Source organism: Bubalus kerabau, chromosome 1 (genome assembly GCF_029407905.1).
Source record: "Bubalus kerabau isolate K-KA32 ecotype Philippines breed swamp buffalo chromosome 1, PCC_UOA_SB_1v2, whole genome shotgun sequence".
NCBI classification, from domain to species: Eukaryota; Metazoa; Chordata; class Mammalia; order Artiodactyla; family Bovidae; genus Bubalus; species Bubalus kerabau.
The window spans coordinates 119988976-120009314 of record NC_073624.1 but is presented as its reverse complement, the minus strand read 5'-3'; the positions used below and the strand labels follow the sequence as shown (position 1 = coordinate 120009314).

Sequence of the window (20339 nt, the reverse complement as noted above, 5' to 3'; positions counted from 1 at the left end):
TTTCCTTCCAAGGAGCAAGCATCTTTAAATTTCATGACTGCAGTCACCATTTGCAGTGATTTTAGAGCCCAAGAAAATAAAATCTATAACTGCTTCCACTTTTTTCCCTTCTATTTGCCCTATCCTCTAACAAAGTTCAAATATATTAGTCCTGATATTCAATTTTTTCTAACAACTGCTCCAGTTTTATATTCCATTGAATCTTCTGTTGCTTAATCGTAAGCCCTTTTTCTTTCAGAATTACCTTCCCCTCTTGTGCTTTTCACTTTTGCACCTGCATGATGTCACACAAAGGTTGCTCCTCCCACACCATGAACGCTGTTTACCTTTGCTCATGGAGTCCTGTCTGTCCTTCAAAGCCCAATGGAAGCGACCCTTCTTCAGATCCTCCTTACCCTTCATCTCTTCAGATAAAATAACCTCCCCCTATTCTGAAACACAGTAAGGTATTTTATGTCTTTTGTCTTTCATATTATATTACGTTGTATCTTTGCTTGAGTTTAGAGACTCATTACTATTTATGCTTTACAGGATTCTGAAAGTGTGAAAGTGTTGGTTGCTCAGTCGTGTCTGACTGTTTGCTACCCCGGGGAGTGTAGCCCACCAGGCTCCTCTGTCCATGGGATTCTCCAGGCAAGAATACTGGAGTGGGTTGCCATTTCCTTCACCAGGGCATCTTCCCAGCCCAGGGATTGATGCATTGCATCAGCGGGTCTCCTGCATTGCAGGCAGATTCTTCTTTTTTCCAGTTTTTAAAACTTTTTTATTTTTAAATTTTTTTAAGTTTCTATTTTATATTATCTACAAAGATTTTCCCTTAATTTACAAGTTGAACCACTGCAGACAGTGATTACTTCATCAAACTTGATTTATAAATAATAATCTGTCAGTTTGACCATAAGAATTTACTGACCCTTTGTCAAGTTTAGTAAAAGGGTGTTCCAAGTCTTGATTTTTTTCTTTTTGGTGGTAATAGTAGCAAGAATCACTCTTGGTACTTCTTTTGCTAGCTGATGCGTTCATGACTTTCAAGGGTCATTAAAAAATAAATAACTTCAAGTTTAAGCAAGCAGAGCTGGGGTACTTGCGGGACTCGGAAACAGCATATGGAATTATGGGACAGCCCACAAGTTCCTAAATGGCTCCACTTGGTCCAAATATCTTCCACTGCAAGTGAACTGTTAGCATTCCTATTGGATGTTACAAGAAATCAACATATATATTTTTTTCAAAACAAAACAATGAAATTGTAGTTTTCTGTGCTTCCAGTTGGTAGAAGCAGTAGAAGGGAGGAGGGAATTTGGCCTTTCGGTTCCTCCAGGGCAGCCTTAACAGCTGCTGTTGGTGGTGGGCTTGTACCGATGTCCGTGGGCTGTGTTGGGTGGATGGGTGTACGCCGGCTGAACTCGAGAAGGAGCGATGGTGAAGATGGTCCGCTGTGCTGCTGGGAAACTGTTGTGTGGAGACTGCGTACTGCAGGCTGGCGTCGTGGAAGGTGGGGTTGGCGCAAGAATGGTAAATGGCAGACTGCAGGCAGGTTCTTTACCACTTGCTAAGCATGCTAAGTCACTTCAGTCGTGTCCGACTCTGTGCAACCCCATAGACGGCAGCCCACCAGGATCCACTGTCCCTGGGATTCTCCAGGTAAGAACACTGGAGTGGGTTGCCATTTCCTTCTCCAATGCATGAAAGTGAAAAGTGAAAGTGAAGTCGCTCAGTCGTGTCTGACTCTTAGCGACCCCATGGACTGCAGCCTACCAGGCTCCTCCGTCCCTGGGATTTTGCAGGCAAGAGTACTGAGCCACCAGCAAAACCTTATAGGATTCTGAGCATACAATTTTCCTCAATAAGCATATGTTAAAGGAATAAATTAGTTGAGAAGATCTTCCTCTCTTTAAAAGTGATTGCTTATCATTGAGAGTGTGTGTGTGTTAGTCGCTCAGTTGTGTCCGACTCTTTGCGACCCCATGGACTGTAGCCTGCCAGGCTCCTCTGTCCATGGGATTCTCCAGGCAAGAATACTGGAGCGGGTTGCCATTTCCTTCTCCAGGGGATCTTCCTGGCCCAGGGATTGAACATGGGTCTCCTGAATTGCAGGCAGTTTCTTTACCATCTGAGCTACCAGGGAAGCTCTTTGAAAGTGATTACTTATCACTGAAGCACACCAATAAGATAAGTAAGCTGCAGTAATAAACTGTCTCTCCTGCCTGAGTAGTCTTCCAGAAGGCAAAGTAATTGCTATATGTGCAACCTACTCCTCTTTCTCCCTCATCCAGTTATTGTGGTGAGGAAGCACCTCTCTCAGCCAGGCAAATGGAACAGGGGCACCAAGTCATACACACTCCTGCCTCTGGGGGTGTTTACTGTCATCGAGACTGACATGCGTGCAAATGCTTGCATGTAAATAAAGGAAATTTTAGCTCGGAACTTATATGAGAAGGATACCACAAATAGAAAAATCACTAAATGAGTAATAGGTTTATAAGCATACTTTTGTAGAATTTTCTTTGTGGAAGTGCTAGTTGCTCAGTTGTGTCTGACTCTTTGCAACCCCGTGGACTGTAGCCCATTTCTGTCCATGGAGTTGTCCAGGCAAGAGTACTGGAGTGGGTACCATTCTCTTCTCCAGAGGATCTTCCCCACCCATGGATAGAACCTGCATCTCCTGCATTGCAGACAGATTCTTCATTGTCACCAGGGAAGTCCAGAATATTCTTTATAGAACCTTAAAAAAAAAAATCACTTAGTAGTTTCTACCCTATCATCTCCCTGAAATTTAGTATAGCAAATATAGTGATATTTTCTTGATTAAATCTCAGAATTATACAAATCTTGCAGAAATAGTATATTTATTTCCCATAAAGCTACTTAGGCTGTGTAACATCCAATTTGTTTGATTGGGGCTGGAATTTTGAATCACAAGTGAGTATAAATTATACTATTACAAATTACATTTGTGAAAAAATATTTTAAAGACACAGTGAAAGGGGATTTATTGTTTTCTTTTTGAACAAGGGTTTACAGTGAGGTGTGCCTGCATTAAGAAGTGTAATCTTTGTTATAACCCATATAGTAGGTGCTCAGTATATGTTGGCTGCATGATGACAGTTGAAGAACCCATCTGCCTATGAAGTTCTATGAAATAGTGATATTTAAAATTGAGTTTTGGAAAGAAAAGTCTAGTTAAATATAGAGGAATGCATGCATGCTACTCTGGAGAATTTAAAATATTCAAATTGGCAAGACAAACATAGTTTTGAAAAGTTAATTAAATTATACAATATAATCATAAGAAGGAGTCCCATAGTATATAATTTTAAAATATTAAATATATTCCTAGGTTTTCTTTCCTGTTAGTACTCTGCTCCAGCTCAACACAGACAAGAAAACAGGAACATTCTTTATGATTAGAAAGGACTCTTTTGTCATTAGCCCATGCCAAATTGATAGTTTTTATAGCCTGACAAGAGACCAAGTCTTCATTACCTAAAGGGAAACACTTAAATCATCCGAAGATGGCTATTCTGTACTGAGGAAAGTTTTCCGTTGACTGTTTGAGATTCTGTCTCACTTCCCAGGTGGCAAGGGTTAGTTTTTCTTCAGAATTGACAATTTCCACCTGGGGGTGGGTAGATTAGATTGGGAATGTATAGGAGGGGAGCTTGTCAAGGAAATTCAAGGAGCAGAATTGATAAGTTCTAAAGGGAATTCTAACCTGGTCCCCAGATTGAATCATAGATGCTCATACTTTATGGATTTATACAACTGTGCAGAAGATACAGAGTAAGAAGCAGAAGAAAGAGCAGAAAGTAGAAGCTGTGGAAGGAAAATATTCCAGAAAAGGCATACAACTCTATGGCTTGTCTAGGGAGCCCATCATTTGTTGAGTTGTGAATAAAATACCAATTTGGGGAGCAACTGTGATGATGACTGAATTTTTTCGAGACATTTCTCTAATGCTGATTCGTAGAGTATGAATACTCTATTGCATTAAAATTCTGGAATTACAGGGAGCAGTTCTGGTAACAGTTGAAATTCATTCTTGTGTCTCTGTACTTGTTGCCACCCAGCCCCAGGCTGGATGTGTCTATACAGGGTTCTTATGATTCTCTTATAAAAAAGAGAAACCTGGTAAGAAATTAGCTATTGACGGGTATGAATTTAAAGTGAGTATGAAGTTAGAAATGTAGTTATAAAGGGATTTATTTCCCTTAAAACCAGGCTATCATTTATTTTTAAAATTTTTTAAAAATATTTTTTAAAGTTTATTTATTTTTAATTGAAGAATAATTGCTTTACAGAATTGTGTTGTTTCCTATCATTTATTTTTAAACTTTTGCTCCTTTCAATTCACTGCTTTATAGTTAAAACAGTTTGCTACAGATTGAAATATCTTCTTGAAGTCTTATTTATATTTTGCATACAGATTTGTGATAATCTGGGCTTAACCATCAATTCTTGGAATTTTTTCATATTGATTACATGTCAGCCTTTACACACTGATATTGTTCTACAATGTAATAACCATTTTCAAAATGAGATAGACTCTTACATGAGTATTTTGTTCTATTGCTCTAAATATTTATCAGCCTTATATATGTTCTACTTGTATATAGATTTATAGAAGACTCTAAAAGGGAAAAAAACACAGGAAATAAATATAATTACCTTGATATAATATTGACAGCTAACACTTCTATCATGGTTACTAATTTTTAAACCCCATTTGAATTGCCTTACATTCAGTAATGTATTTAAATTTCAGGAAAACCATATAAATTTGGACTATTATTGCCTGTACTTTTCAAGTGAGAAAAGTGAGGAACTGAGGGGTTAAATACTTTTGCTGAGTAAACATGGAGGGTAATGCCAGAACCAGGATTTGAATCCAAGAAATCTGATTCCCTGGAACTTCCTACTCTCCACTTCTAGAACTAAATGATTCTTGAATGAGCCAGAGATAAAGTATGTAGCTATGTTACTTCAAAGCTATATTTCAATATGATTATTTATAAGATGGGTGTATCTCCTTTACTAGATTATGAACCTGTGAGTACAAGAACCTTGTTTTATTAACTTTGTCATACATGGTGCTCAGTAAAATTTCTAGTATTCCTGAATTACAACTTATTATTGCTCTGAGATATTTTATCCAAGAGACATCTACTTAAAAATCATCAGTTTTAGATCCGTAAAACTTTTAGATTGACCAAACAAAAAAAGTTTAAAAATAAAATAAAATTAAAAAAAAAAAAGCAATTGTAACCTATAATTGAAGTATTGCATTCATAATTCTCTTATTTCTTAACTATTTTTAGGAATAAAAGAGCATGAATGAAGACTATTTTTGACTGATATAGAATAATTTTAGAATCATGTTACTTGGTTGAAACTTTTTTCTTTTCTTTTTTAAAAATACTCTTTCTTACAGGGTGCTGCTTTAATTAGAATGCTGGCTAATTTTATGGGCCATTCAGTATTTCAAAGGGGTTTGCAAGTAAGTAAAATGTTTTCTATTTTCGTTTACATTTTTCCTTATTCTTGTGTTTGTTTAAAGATATTTCACAGCTTGGGAAATTGCTAATACAAAATTGCTGAATTTTATGGGAAACCATAAGGTAAGTAAGGTAAGCAGTGCCTTACCATATGACAAATGAAAATGGTAGATAAGATTCTGTATTAACCCACAAAACGCAAAAGGTTATATCATTTAGAATCTCTTTAATATGCATTTTAAAATTGAAGTAATTTTCAAATATAGCAGATCCTAAATAGTCTATATATGATTTCACAAAAGTCTATTTCCCTTTTATTCCATTTAAAAGTTTATATAAAATGAAAGCAAATTATGTTAGCTTCTTGGAATTATGCATTGTTTGAGAATAACTTCACTTTTTCAGATATGTGCCTTTTATGTTGTTTGCTGTTTTAGTGTTGATATACAGAGATTGTTATTTGTTCCAAATATATTAAAGTGTTTTTGTTTAATTAGGAAATACAGTTCTTTAAATAAAGAAGAAAAAAAGAAACAGTTTTATTATAATACATTTACAGTATGAAACATGTAATCTAGGAGTAGATTCTTAGAAAAGGAAGATTCTTAAATTCTTGAAAGCAAACACAAATATAGAAAAATAGAATTTTTATTCCATTGAATCTGTTGGAATAAATCATGTTCCTAGCAGCTGTGATTGATGAATTATTTATGATGCATTCTGCTACTTAGAAGTGTCCTTTAAAGTAAATTGATGTTCACCTGAAATACAATTATGCTAAGACAGAGAGAGCAATCAATCTTATCTTTCTCAGTAAGCTTTTCATTTTGAAATTTAAATAAACTACATATGGGATCAGGTCATGTTTTAGTAGTCTAATTCTATCTTTACCTAAAATAAACTAAATGATAAAATACAAAACAAGAGTTAAGTATGTTATGACAAAGCTATAAATACTTAACACAAGAGAAAAATATATATATAAATTCCTTGAAGAATAACTTTCCTTAGAAAATATTTTTACCAAATTGTTCCATCTGGGGTTGGAGTTACTTTAATCAGCTCTTTCCATTAGGACAACCTTTGGAATCGCTGAATTCCACTGAATCTGTTTGCCAAGTACTAAAGTCTCTATTCTGATCACACAGTTAGGAAAATCTTTTTTTTTTTTTTTTTTTTAAATCTGTGAGTGACCTCCATGAATATCAACTATCTGGAGAAACGTCCTTCCTTATCCCCACTCCTTTGTTTTTCCCACTGAAGTTGTAGCATGACAGTACAGTTCTGGAAAATAGCTGAGGTTTCATAAGATTTCCACAAATTGAATTTAATTTCCTGGGTAGCAAGCTGATGTGAAATCACTTTCTGTATACAATTTTTATTTAATTTTATTTTTTTCTCATTTGTGTGTTTAGATTTGCTTGGAAGATTGAATAACGATACTTACGTTATCTGGAAAGGATTTTTTTTTTTTTGCAATGTTTTTCTTTTCTTATCATACTTTCTGTGGTATGCAAAATAGATCAATTTTGAATACAGCCTTTTCTACTGACCTATTCTGTCCAGTTTTATCTGTAACAGTTAGACTCTACCCTCTAACTCCCATGATATTAAACTTTCATGTGAAGCCGGTATTAATGTGTGCCTTTATGCTATGGTACTTGATTTGGTTAATTTTCAACTGAGGGACTCTGTGTTTGTCAACATTGCATTTCATTTGCCTGTGACATCTCATTGATCAGATAGATCTTTATCCTTCAGTACTTTCCTTGCCGCTTTATTTATACTCATCACTCAAACTGATTTAGTGTATCATCAGCAGTTTGGATTAGTTTACAGTAGATTCCTGTGTCTAGGTGATAAATTATCATCTGTTGTGCATGAAGATGCATGGGATACGGTTTGAAAATGACCTCCTGAACAGACACTTCATGTCACGGTGCTGAGTGGTCACAGAGTTGATATTAATATATTTCCCATCCACAAGCCTCTGGGGAATCTTGGTTTACATGTTGCTGAAAGAGCTAATCTAGATTGTCAGTGCTTATCTCTGCTGGAAAATCTATTAATTGTTTTTATATTAACAATGGCTATTTCTATGTTGACAAGTGGAAGTTTATATTTGCACACAGACCCAGGGTTAGATTTACAAGTGTAGGCATCCTAAATTGCAAATAGTATTTTTTTCGTATATTCTACCCCCATCCCACCATCCTTCTCTTCCTTTCTTATTCCCTCCCTCCATATTTCCTTTTTTTTTTTTTTAGTATTTGGACCTTAGCCCTGATATTCCATACCTGAACAATATTATAATGGTGGTTTCTTTTAAAACTTGGTTTCTCTTGAATCTTTTAGTCCTTGTGATTCATCTTAAGCTCTTTTGGGAACAAGGAAAATGTTTTTTTACATTCACAAATAAATAAAACAATATATTTACACAATATAAATTTAAAATATAATAAAAACGCATAACATTATATAGTAGATATAAAGTACAATGTAATATTTATATAATAAATATAATAAAATAATATAAAGGTAGATGAGTTCACATGTTTATATTTAACTTAGCAAGTACCTGAGTATTGATTCAGCTACATATTTCTTAACTTTTATAATATTTTGTATTGGACAACATATTTCAAGTTTCAACTTATACATACATCCCTCAGTAGAAAGGGACTCCAGAGACTTTTTGAAAGAAGTTTTGTTTCTAGTATCCATATAATCCATTCAATCAGCTATCTGAATGTCTGGTAAACGGTTTCATACTGAATAATGACAACTTTCCTTGGTCTGATCTTCTTGATTTTTTGGTCTAATTCCCTTATTTCTTGAATGTTGTGTGATGCTTAAATGTTAAGTTTTGCATAATTTTTAAAATAAGTTGCCTCAAAACTTCTTTTAGTAGGTAATAGACAGAACACACATTCTGTCTATTTAGACTGTAATAGATAGCGTAGGGCTTCTCAGGTGGCTCATTGGATAAAAAATCCGTCTACAATGCAGGAGACCACCTGCAATGTAGGAGACTGCCTGCAATGCAGGAAACCCAGGTTCCATCCCTGGGTTAGGAAGATCCCCTGGACAAGGAAATGGCAACCCACTCCAGTATTCTTGCCTGGGAAATCCTATGGACAGGGGAGTCTGGCAGGCTACAGTCCATTAGAGTCAGACATGACTGAAGCGACTGAGCACCATTAATAAGTCAGTTTCCATTTTGTTTCGACGGTTAAATTGAAAGTCAAATAGAGCAAATGAAGTGTGAACCTTTGTGGATTATGTATGCCACTTGTAAATAATACATTGTTTCAAACACAGAAATATTTATATTTTTGCAAGTTCTGTATAGCTACTGTTCTTCCATAGTAGATTACCCAAAACGTTTGCTGGAATATTTTGGGACACAAGAGGCAATGGAATAAGTAGGGAGAAACATTTCTTATTCTTTTTTTAAACCTTTTATTTTGTGTTGGGGTATAACTGATTAACAGTGTTGTGATAGTCTCAGGTGGACAGCGAAGGGACTCAGCCGCGCATATACATGTATCCTTTCTCCCCTAAACCCCCCTCCCATCCAGGCTTCCAAATAACATTGAGCAGAGTTCCATGTGCTATACAGTAAGTCCTTGTCGGTTATCCATTTTAAATATAGTAGTATGTACATGGCCATCCCAAGCTTCCTAACTATTCCTTCCCCCCATGTTTTCTTCCTGACAACCATTATTCTTGTTCCTAATTAATGATGGGCTTTCTGCTAGTCACTAAGTTCTTTCTGACCTCTGACTTCATAGTTATAAAATGCAAGAGTAGAATTAAAAATTAGATTTTTTTCCATCTTATTAATGCATTTTACTAGTTAGACAATTTGGGTTTGATACTTTAATTTAGGACAACTGTTTCAATTGAATGGGAGAATTTAACTAGCTTTCCTGAATCTTCAGTTAATCATCTGTATAGTGAGACTTTGACCCTGTTGGGAGAGTTAGAGGAGTAGAAGTCAGGAAAACCACTGCTAGATTTCAAAATTTTGGTATCACAGAGAAAACACCCATACATTCAGTGTGGTTCTAGTCAGGTTTTGGGAGAGCGTGGAATCAGATGTGTTTGTTAATTCACCACTTTAACCCAGAGCCCTGGAGCCTGTCTTCAGTTGCCTTCAGCGCACTGCGTTCTGAGGATCTTAGTTCACCTCATGCTCAGCCTCTATTACTGCAAGAATCGCTGAATCTTTCTGAAATGCTCACATCTTTAAGTTCCTAGGTTTCTTATAGTTTAAGTACACATAGTAATTTGTAACCATTTGTACAATGTTTGTACATATCAATAAATTTGGATCTACTTCTTCTACCTTGTTTTTATAATTTAAGCTTCCACAGCTCAAATCCTCCTTCTTACCTAAGTGCTCTAGACTTATTTTTAAGTAAATTATTCAGAGAAGGATTCTTTTAGATAGAATTGTTTCACATGACTTTGACCTTTCTTAGTTGATTTTTACTTGTGTTCATCTCCCTAGTTACATTTTTTTATAATTTTTCTTTGAGTTTTTAGAAATAAAAGAATAAAGGTATAACATTGACTCAGTAGCTGTTAAAAAATAATTAGTACATACTACTACTGTTTTTTTCTTTTCTTTTTTTTCAAACAAAACAATATCGCTTTAATGATTTGAACCTGGCAGTGCCGTTCTGTACATTGTTAAGAGGCAACACCAGGGAACTAAAATTATAAAGAAAGATCACTGTTAAACATGATATAAACTCACTTCAAAATCCGTCAGAGAGTGAGTCACCTTCCTGCTCATCCAATGAAGGTAATTCAATATCATTTAAAATATGGTTGAATAAAGAAAGATTTCTTTTGATTAGTATTTAACTGCTCTTTTCCATAAGGTAACCTACAAAAAGATGTTTGGCTCCAATTATCAGTGTGGAAATTGCTTATGCAAATCAATGTAAGGCAATGAGGTGTGGATAAGAAGTAAATATCATTATTATTGGTTGTGCTCATAAAATTGTGATAGCCTGGAGGTAATGACAGCACAAAGCTATAGGGGTTATCAGTAGCAACAGCATACTCAATAACCGGGTTCCACGAGAAGCTACATGTGTACACAGGATTCTTATTTGAAAACTGAAAGCTTATGTTTGTGAGACAGTGGTTTGCTCCCTTGCATGTAAGTTTTTAGATAAATGGGAAGTCAGAAAATAACAGAGGAACAGAGACAGTGTGTGTCAAAGTTAATTTCCTTTCTGAAGAGATAGTATTGTGTTCTTAATCAGATGGTAGCTGAATCATGCTCCATCTAAAACTGAATGACCATAGGCAGGTTCTGTTCACATTTCTCCCTGTTTCACTTAAATTGCTGTGCAGTTTTAGGTATGCTATAGGTAGAAAGGTTAATTAACTCTTCGTGATAATTTTTTGTCATCAATTAATACTGTATGATAATAATACTATCATTGATCATGTTTAGTCATTGGATTTGACCTATTAGCATTTAGCTTATTAAAGACCAACTACAAAGCTAAATTCAGTGAGTATGCTATAGAGAAAAAAATATTAATTTTAAGGAAAGATTCTATGAATTTGAGAATATAGAATACTATTTCTAATAAAAAGAGTACTTTAAAAACATAAATAGCAAAGACTATTCATATTTCTTAATCAGAGAAAAATAACTTCTATTCGTCAGTTTTAATTAATTTGCTTATATACAGCTACTGATTGAATTCTTACCATTTTGCCTCTGAAATAAATGTTGTTAGTTGACTACTGTGACTATACAGCATTAACTAAAAAGCCTTCATTGGTGGTGACATATATCTTTATTTGTTTATCTCACAAGCATTTACCCAGATTAATGGGGGGTCTTAGAAATTTATTCTTACTGGTTTCTTTTACCTGTTAGTCAAGAGCTCAAGATATATTCATTTTGTGAAAGTGTTAGTCACTCAGTCATGTCCGACTCTTTGCGACCCCATGGACTGTAGCCCACCAGGCTTTTCTGTCAGTGGAATTCTCCAGGAAAGAATACTGGAGTGGGTTGTCATACACTTCTCCAGCAGATCTTCCCAACCCAGGTATTGAACCTGGGTGTCCTGCTTTGCAGGCAGATTCTTTACCATCTGAGCCACCAGGGAAGCCCTATATTCATTTTAACTAATAGGGTTCATACTGTAAAATGATGTTTTTGATAACTTTATTTAAAATACATTTGTGAAATGATTTGACATAATAGACTGATGTATGATATATATGTGTGTGTATATATATATGTGTATATATATATGTTGGTCTATGTAAATATGTAAATATGCACATACTGGGATATGTATACCTATCTACAAACACTCTCTCCTTGTAAACATTACCATTTGGTTATATTACTAGTTCAGAGGTACAACAAACTTGCCTTAGAGGCATTTTCCTCTAACCTAATTAGCTCTTGCATCAGCAGTTTTCTTTCGTTTCCTTTTTTATTTTTTCTCTTATATTACATTCTATTTTCAGAATGTTCATGTAATAGCCTAGAACTATATATTGGGCAATATTGACAGCTTTGATGCTAAAAAAAAACCCTCCCAGGTTGGAAAGATTTTTTTTAAGTCCTATTTTCATAATTGCTAGATGATTCTAGTACATAGTTTAGTAGTAGTAATATGGCATAGATGTACATAATAATTTTAGTTATTTTTTCCTAGTTGACAAGCATTTACATTGCTTTCCAATACTGGTAAAATAAATAACACTGAAATAATTTTTAAATTATAGATTTACCCATTGTATTTTGATTTTCTTTTAATCTATATTTTTGGAACCATATTACCAATTTTTTCTTCTCAGATACATAATTTAGAAAGAAAGTTTGAAAGTTCTATTTTTATAATACACTAAGCAGACAACATTGTGTCTTATTTTCAAAATAAATTTCTCACCAATTTAATAAGTAAAAAATTGCTATTTCAGTGTATGTATTTTTATCACAAATGAGATTGAGAACTTTTCATATATTCTCTTGCCTTGCACTGTTATCACTTACTTTTATATGACATATTTATCCATGTGTCTATCTGTTTAAAAAATGAGTTTTCCTTCTTTAAAGTTAAAACTATTCATAAATAGTTATAGAAATAATGAACTGTAATATATTTATACTAATTCTTTTTCCTCTTTGATATTTAAATGTCAAAATTAAGTTGTGAAAAGCCATATGTTATAAATAAGTGGCTTAAGAGTGCTATAAAGACCTATCCTAAGTTATGTGTTTGGAACCTATCTTACTTATCAAACTTATCAAAATTCCATGTTGATCTACCTCTGTATTTCTGTCTGTGGAAGAGAAGGCTCTGTGTTAGTATGTCACACAAAGAAATGGGGATTTCCATGTGTCATCCTGCATCTTATTCCTTTTGCAATCAGTCTCTTGTATTCACTTTTTCACTTCTGCTCAAAGTCTCTCTCTATGACTATGTTACAGATCATTTTTCCCCCCTTAAGAGCAATAACTCATTTTAGTGTCAAAAACTTTCCTTAGTGCTTTGTGCTAATAAACCAAACTATGATTTCTCTTCCTGCCTCTCTTTATATCCATGTAGTTCACCCATCAGATATGTTCAGTCACTCTTTTATTCCACACATACTGCATGGCCACACAATGTCAGACACCATGATATGTACCAAGTATTTAAATATTCAGGGTATGCTACACACAACAGATATGCCCCCTGATCTCATGAATCATATTTTTGGACAAGATTGATGCTAAAAAGGAAAAAGGCAAATACAGATATGTTTCCTAAGTGTGATAAATACTAGGCAGGAAAAAGATAGGATGTTGTGACAGAATATATAAGATGGATGGGTCAGGCAGCTTTAGACTGAGTGTTTAGAAAATCCTTCTTGAGAAGAAGGCATGTGTCCTGAGGTCTGAAGGATGAGAAAGGGGGTTGGGGGAGATCATTCTGGGAAGATGGAAGGGCTTGCACAAAGGGCTGAGGGAGGAACTCAGTGTGTTCAAGGAAAAGAAAGGAGCTAGTGTAGATGAACAGAGTTAGTCAGGACAAGAGATAGAACAGGAGCTATTTATGCAATGCCAAAGTGCACTGTGCTTAAGAAGGTTGGGTTTTATTCTGACTGAAGTGGGAGGTGATTCACCAATTTTAAAACTGGGATGCAACCTGGTTCTGTTTATACTTAAAGTAATTATTTGGCTAATTATAGTAATACATTTGGACTGGGACAATCAGTATACCAGTAGGGGAATCAGGTAATAAAAATTAGGAAGATGGTTTGATATCTGGGTGAGAGATGGCAAAGGCTTAAAGAGTGACTAGATATATAGAGACATAGATAGATTCAGTGTTTTTTGAAGGTAGGATGAAATGAACCTAGGGATAGATTGGCTGAAGAGTGTGGTAGGAGAGATCCACAAGAGTGTGGTATGAGAGGAAGAAAAGGCACCTAAGAATGATTCTGAAGTTTCTGGGTTGGAAGCCTGAAACTTAGGCCTGAAGCGCTATATTGTTGGAGGTGGAAGGAAGAGAAGGTGCTAGTAAAAGAGGCTGTATCAAGGTAAGTGTCAGTTGCTCGGTCATGTTCGACTCTTTGTGACCCCATGGACTGTAGCCCCCCGCTAGGATCCTCTGTCCATGGGATTTTCCAGGCAAGGATACTGGAGTGTGTTGCCATGCCTTCTCCAGGGGATCTTCCTGACCCAGGGATCGAACCCAGGTCTCCTGCATTGCAGGCAGATTCTTCACCATCTGAGTCACCGGTAGGAAGAATAAAGAGGCAGGCAGAATGCCAGTGATATGCTGTCACTCATGTCAAGGAAAAAAGCATATTTCAAGAATAAGAAAGTGACCAAGGAGGTTAAATGCAGCTGAGAGGTGGAATAAAATAAAGCCTAAAAAGTGTTCCTTTTGGCAGTTTGCATATTTAATGACTTTAGTGGACTGTGTTAAAGGGTGGAAGGGGTGGGAAATGTCTAAGAAGAGACAGTGTATTTAGGATAAAATTTTTAAAATTTGCCAAGGAAGGAGATCAGAAAAACAGAGGAGGGAGGTAGAGGGCGAAGGAAAGTTTTTTTGTTTTAAAAATGGGAGACAGGTGTGCTAGTTTTAGGCTGGTAGAGAAGGAGTCAGGACAGAAGTTGATAGCACTGGAGAAGAAAAAGATAACAGGGGCTTTGGTTCTTGAGACAGTACAAAGGCGGGTCTTCTGTAAGAGAGACACTTCCAGGACATTTGGAGATTTGGAAATCAGAAAATAAGGGAGTTGATTTTCTGATGAATTGTATTTATTTATGTCACACCGTAAGGCTTGTGGAACTTTAGTTCCATAACCAGGGGTCAAACCCAGCCCACAGCAGTGAAAGCACCGAGTCCTAACGACTGGACCACCAAGGAATCCCAAAATCTGTGTTTTAGTGTTCTGTGAGGTGAGGTCACTAGCTGAAAGGGAGGTCATGCTGCGTGGTAGCGAGGTCTGAAGACTGAGAACTGGGATGCGTAGGCAGTCACGGCTGCCTGGTAGTCCTGAGTGCCTATTTGAGTTTGTCGATTATGAATGTATAATAATACTCAACTGCTCAAATTGCATCATTTTTCTCCTGTGATGTTAAGCTATACTTGTGCAAGTTTTTAAGAAGCAAATACTTGAGTTTGTCCAGGATTGGGGTTGTTGCCAGCTAGTCTAACTGCAAAACAGAGCTGCAAAGGAGATGAGGCTATCTGCTAGAAACTGATTCAGATACAACTATAACAGAAGCTGAATAACCAGGGAAACAAAACCAGGAAGGATCTGAGAGGTAACTCTCTATCTAGGTAACAGTGTCAACAGTATTATTTATATAATATAATATATCGTTCATATTAGTATATGTGATTTTAACATTTAATAAAAGGCATCCCCATGCTTCTGAGCCTACGGGAAATTTAAGCTGTCCTTGGGGAATTGCCCTTAGTCATTCCCACTAATAGGAGAATGTTCTAGGGAGCTTTGTCAGTCCAGAACACATGGTGAAGAACCCTGTGTTCACATCCACACTGACAAGGAGTCGTGGAAGTTTCAGGGAAGAGTTGAGACAGTGTTATTGCTTGAGTTTGGTATGTGTCTTGTTCAAGCCTTGCCTTCTGGTGCCCTGCAGGTTAGTGTCCTTGGCACTTTGCTGCTCACCTAGGTATGGCTGTTGCGTGCTGAGGAGCTGACTAGTGGCTGCCCCGCCCTCTCATCAGTGGTCTCGTCACCTCAGAAGACCTCTGTGAAAAGCAGACTTTTAGAGTCCAGGTCTCTTTCTTTCCTCAGACTTGGGTACGGGAGGTTTCTAAGCTTTTCTCACATATAAAGAAACTTTGATCTCAATTTTTTCTTGCAGTTTTACTTTTTTCAAACTAAAAATAAGATTCCTCTGAGCACTTTCCTCTTACAGGTTAGTCCATTTAATTTCCCTACCTTGGTTCTCTAGAACATTTTGACTTCTCTTGGAGACAAGGTTGAAGAAGATGTTGACTCCGGACTATTTTTCCCCTTGAGCTTGATCTTAAAATAACTAGTTTCTCAGCTTCTTTGGGTGGCAGACTTTTTTTTTTTTTCCCCTAAGTGCTTTACTTGTTTTATGTCATTTTCTATGCACACTGTTCTCAAGTAAGTACTATATTATCTACTTTTCCCAGTTGAAGAAATTAAGGCTTAGAGAAATTAGATATCTTACCCAAGATCACACGGCTGTTAAAGATTGGCTTGAATTCTTAGTTTTCCTGAATATGCACATCATAATCTCTTTCTCAATTGAGTTTCATTTTCTTCTCAGTGACTCACCAGCGCTGAGTAAGAAAACTCCATATACATGGCTTGTAGTCAGTGGGCATCTTGATTTACAAAAGGCAGTGTATTTTTACCAGCCAGGATGTATTTTATCTATTGTGTGAGCTTGCTGTGGTCAAAACCCTTTACCTGGGCCTTTGAAAAAAGGAATTCACAAACTTCAGTTTTACCAATAGATTCACTTTATGTCTCAGTAATAACTTCAAGCTAGCAGTAGAAGCGAGAGGTAGGGATATTTGAGCACCCAGAATACCTGTATAGACTTACATTCACACTACTTTGCTGATGGGTGTAAGACCCTGTCAGATTATTCTGGAATGGGAGTACAAGTTCAGTAGCGGCAATATTGCCTCTCTGGTGATGTTCCTGCATGTAGGGTCATGGATGGTATGGTCTAAAATTGCTAAATAAGAGATATGTGAAAACAGAACTGAATTGAGAACATGCCACTGTCTATAATTTAAGACAAACAAACAAAACATCTTTCATGGGCTAGCAGGTTGTTTTGATGTAAAATTTTCTGGCATATTCACAACTTTAAGAAAGAATACTAATGTTTACAAAATTTATACTCATTAGGTGGCATATGCTATGCTATGCTATGCTATGCTATGCTAAGTCACTTCAGTCGTGTCCGACTCTGTGTGACCCCATAGACGGCAGCCTTCCAGGCTCCCCTGTCCCTGAGATTCTCCAGGCAAGAACACTGGAGTGGGTTGCCATTTCCTTCTCCAATGCATGAAAGTGAAAAGTGAAAGTGAAGTCGCTCAGTCGTGTCTGACTCTTAGCGACCCCAAGGACTGCAGCCTACCAGGCTCCTCCATCCATGGGATTTTCCAGGCAAGAGTACTGGAGTGGGGTGCCATTGCCTTCTCCGTTAGGTGGCATAAGGGATTTTTAAAAGTGTAAAATATCAAAATGAATCCGCCACAGGTATACATGTGTTCCCTATCCTGATATTTGGCAAAACTAATACAATTTTGTAAAGTTTAAAAATAAAATAAAATTAAAAAAAAAAGGCATAAAATACCTTTTTGTTCCTACAGAAATATGAGTACTTCTGTAACTAAGCAACTTGTGAAAGTTAATTTAAGTTAAGCACACATTTAAAAAATCAAACTGGTCTGCAAACAATGATATAACTGACTTTTCCACTGTTATTGCTCTAGCTGTTCAAACAACATTCCTTCTGAAATTCCGTTTCTTTTTCATTGTATCTTGTAGTCAGAAACTGCTGTACCTCAATATGTTTGATAATGGTTTCTATTTTTACTGAGTTTCCTCTTGGAAACTGTTGTAATTTAATAACAAACATTTAATAATTATTTATACCTTTCTATCGTGTTCTTATTTAATAGAATTAAAATCCAAGCATGCTGTTATTTTCCATAATGCCTTTTCAATACTTTGCTGCTCACTTTTACTTAACTTCATAATGTCCAGCCAGTCTTCATGTATTAACCAAACTATTATTCTGAGCTGCAGCCAAGCTTTCTTGCGATTCAGTTGGTCATCTGTCACTGTTTCAGTCTCTTATTTCTGTTTCTCAAGGTCAGGGAATGTAGAAGCGTCCTCTGAAATGCATGGCCAGGCTTCAAATGGTTTTTTTTTTTAATAATTTATTTTTTACTGAAGGATAATTGCTTTACAGAATTTTGTTGTTTTCTGTCAAACCTCAACATGAATCAGCTGTAGGTATACATATATGTCCTCCCTGTTGACCCTCCCTCTCATCTCCCACCCCATCCCACCCCACTAGGTTGATTCAGAGCCCCTGTTTGAGTTTCCTGAGCCATACAGCAAATTCCTGTTGGCTATCTATTTTACATATGGTAATGTAAGTTTCCATGTTACTCTTTCCATACATCTCACCCTGTCCTCCCCTCTCCCCATGTCCGTAAGTCTATTCTCTATGTCTGTTTCTCCATTGCTGCTCTGTAGATAAATTCTTCAATACCATTTTTCTAGATTCCATTTATATGCATTAGATTATGATATTTATCTTTCTCTTTCTGACTTACTTCACCCTGAATATTAGGTTCTAGCTTCATCCACCTCATTAGAACTGACTCAAATGCACTCCTTTTTGTGGCTGAATAATATTCCATCGTGGTATATATACATACCACAACTTCTTTATCCATTCATCTGTTGATGGGCATCTAGGTTGCTTCCATGTTCTAGCTATTGTAAATAGTGCTGCAATGAACAATGGAATACATGTTTCTCTTTCAATTTTGGTTTCCTCAGGGTATATGCCTAGGAGTGGGATTAATGGGTCATATGGTGGTTTTATTCTTAGTTTTTAAAGGGATCTCCATATGGTCTTCCATAGTGGCTGTATCAATTTATATTCCCACCAACAATGCAAGGGCATTCCCTTTTCTCCACACCCCCTCCAGCATTTATTGTTTGTAGACTTTTCAATGATGGACATTCTGACTGGTGTGAGGTGATATCGCATTGCGGTTTTGGTTTGCATTTCTCTAATAATGAGTGATGTTGAGCATCTTTTCACATGTTTGTTAGCCATCTGTATGTCTTCTTTGGAGAAATGTCTGTTGAGGTCTTTTCCTCACTTTCTGATTGGCTTGTTTGTTTTTCTGTTATTGAGTTGTATGAGCTGCTTGTATATTTTGGAAATTAATCCTTTGACAGTTGTTTCATTTGCTATCATTTTCTCCCATTCTGAGGGTTGTCTTTTCACCTTGCTTATAGTTTCCTTTGCTGTGCAAAAGCTTTCAAGTTTAATCAGGTCTCACTTGCTTATTTTGCTTTTATTTTCACTACTCTAGGAGGTGAGTCATAGAGGATCTTGCTTTGATTTATGTCATTGAGTGTCCAGAGAAAGCCTTTGACAAAATTCAGCACCCATTTATGATTAAAGCTCTTCAGAAAATGGGCATAGAAGGAACTTGCCTCAACATAGTAAAGGCCATATATGATAAGCCTATAGGAAACATTATTTTCAATAGTGAAAAACTGAATGCATTCTGCCTAAGATCAGGAACAAGACAAGGGTGTCCACTTTCAGTGCTATTATTCAAGATAGTTCTGGAAGTCCTGGCTACAACAATCAGAGAAGAAAAAGAAATAAAAGGAATCCAGATTGGAAAAGAAGAAGTAAAGCTCTCACTGTTTGCAGATGACAGTTTCGATCCCTGGGTCAGGAAGATCCCCTGAATAAGGAAATGGCAACCCACTCCAGTATTCTTATGTGGAGAATTCCATGGACAGTATAGTTCAGTATAGTATGGGGTTGCAAAGAGTTGGACATGACTTAGTGACTAACACTTCAGGCCAGTTGTCGGACTCATTGGGAAGGCTGGAGAATCAGGCTTACAAAACAGATAATCGTAACTAAGAAAGCATCACAGGGGCTTCCCAGGTGGCACTAGTGGTAAAGCACTCAATGCAAGGACAGAAGAGATATGGGTTCAATCCCTCAGTTGCACAGATTCCCCTGGAGGAGGGCATGGCGACCCACTCCAGTATTCTTGCCTGGAGAATCTCTGTGGACAGAGGAGCCCAGCAGGCTACAGTCCATGGGGTCACAAAGAGTTAGGCATGACTGAAGCAACTCAGCTCACATGCATGCAAGGAAGACTCAAATGAAGAAACGTAGCCGCGGCCGTGCCGTAAGGCGGGCTGCTGCAGTTGCTGCCGTCAGCATTGCTCTTCCCGGGCACTCAGTGTCACCGTCCCAGGCAGCGTGACTGCAGCCCTTCCTGCTGCTTCGCTTTGATCCCGTAGGAGCCACTGCCCTGGGATGAAGTGTCCACTTGTGTCCATGCTTTAGCTGCCAGGGAGAGTGGAGAAGAGAGGATTTCATCCCTTCCATTTCTAAGCGAGAGAGCCCTCACTTCCCTGTAAGATTACGTGATGAGTTATTACCTTCATATAAAAGTGCTATTTTAAATGCTGGAAAGACAGAGGAATGACAAATGCTCACTACAAATATTTTGAGCTACAATTATTCTTAATAGAAAGGAACAATATTTCAAACCCTTGCTTTAA

At 36.7% G+C, this 20339-nt stretch overlaps 1 protein-coding gene across 1 annotated transcript in view; it reads left to right on the top strand.

The window, feature by feature from the left end:
* TRHDE (thyrotropin releasing hormone degrading enzyme) overlaps nucleotides 1–20339 on the top strand; it is a 456427-nt gene that overhangs the window by 329860 nt on the left and 106228 nt on the right. The window contains exon 7 of the mRNA XM_055587431.1: nucleotides 5432–5497. Coding sequence (XP_055443406.1) covers nucleotides 5432–5497 — 66 coding nt within the window. The remainder of the gene's footprint in view (nucleotides 1–5431; nucleotides 5498–20339) is intronic.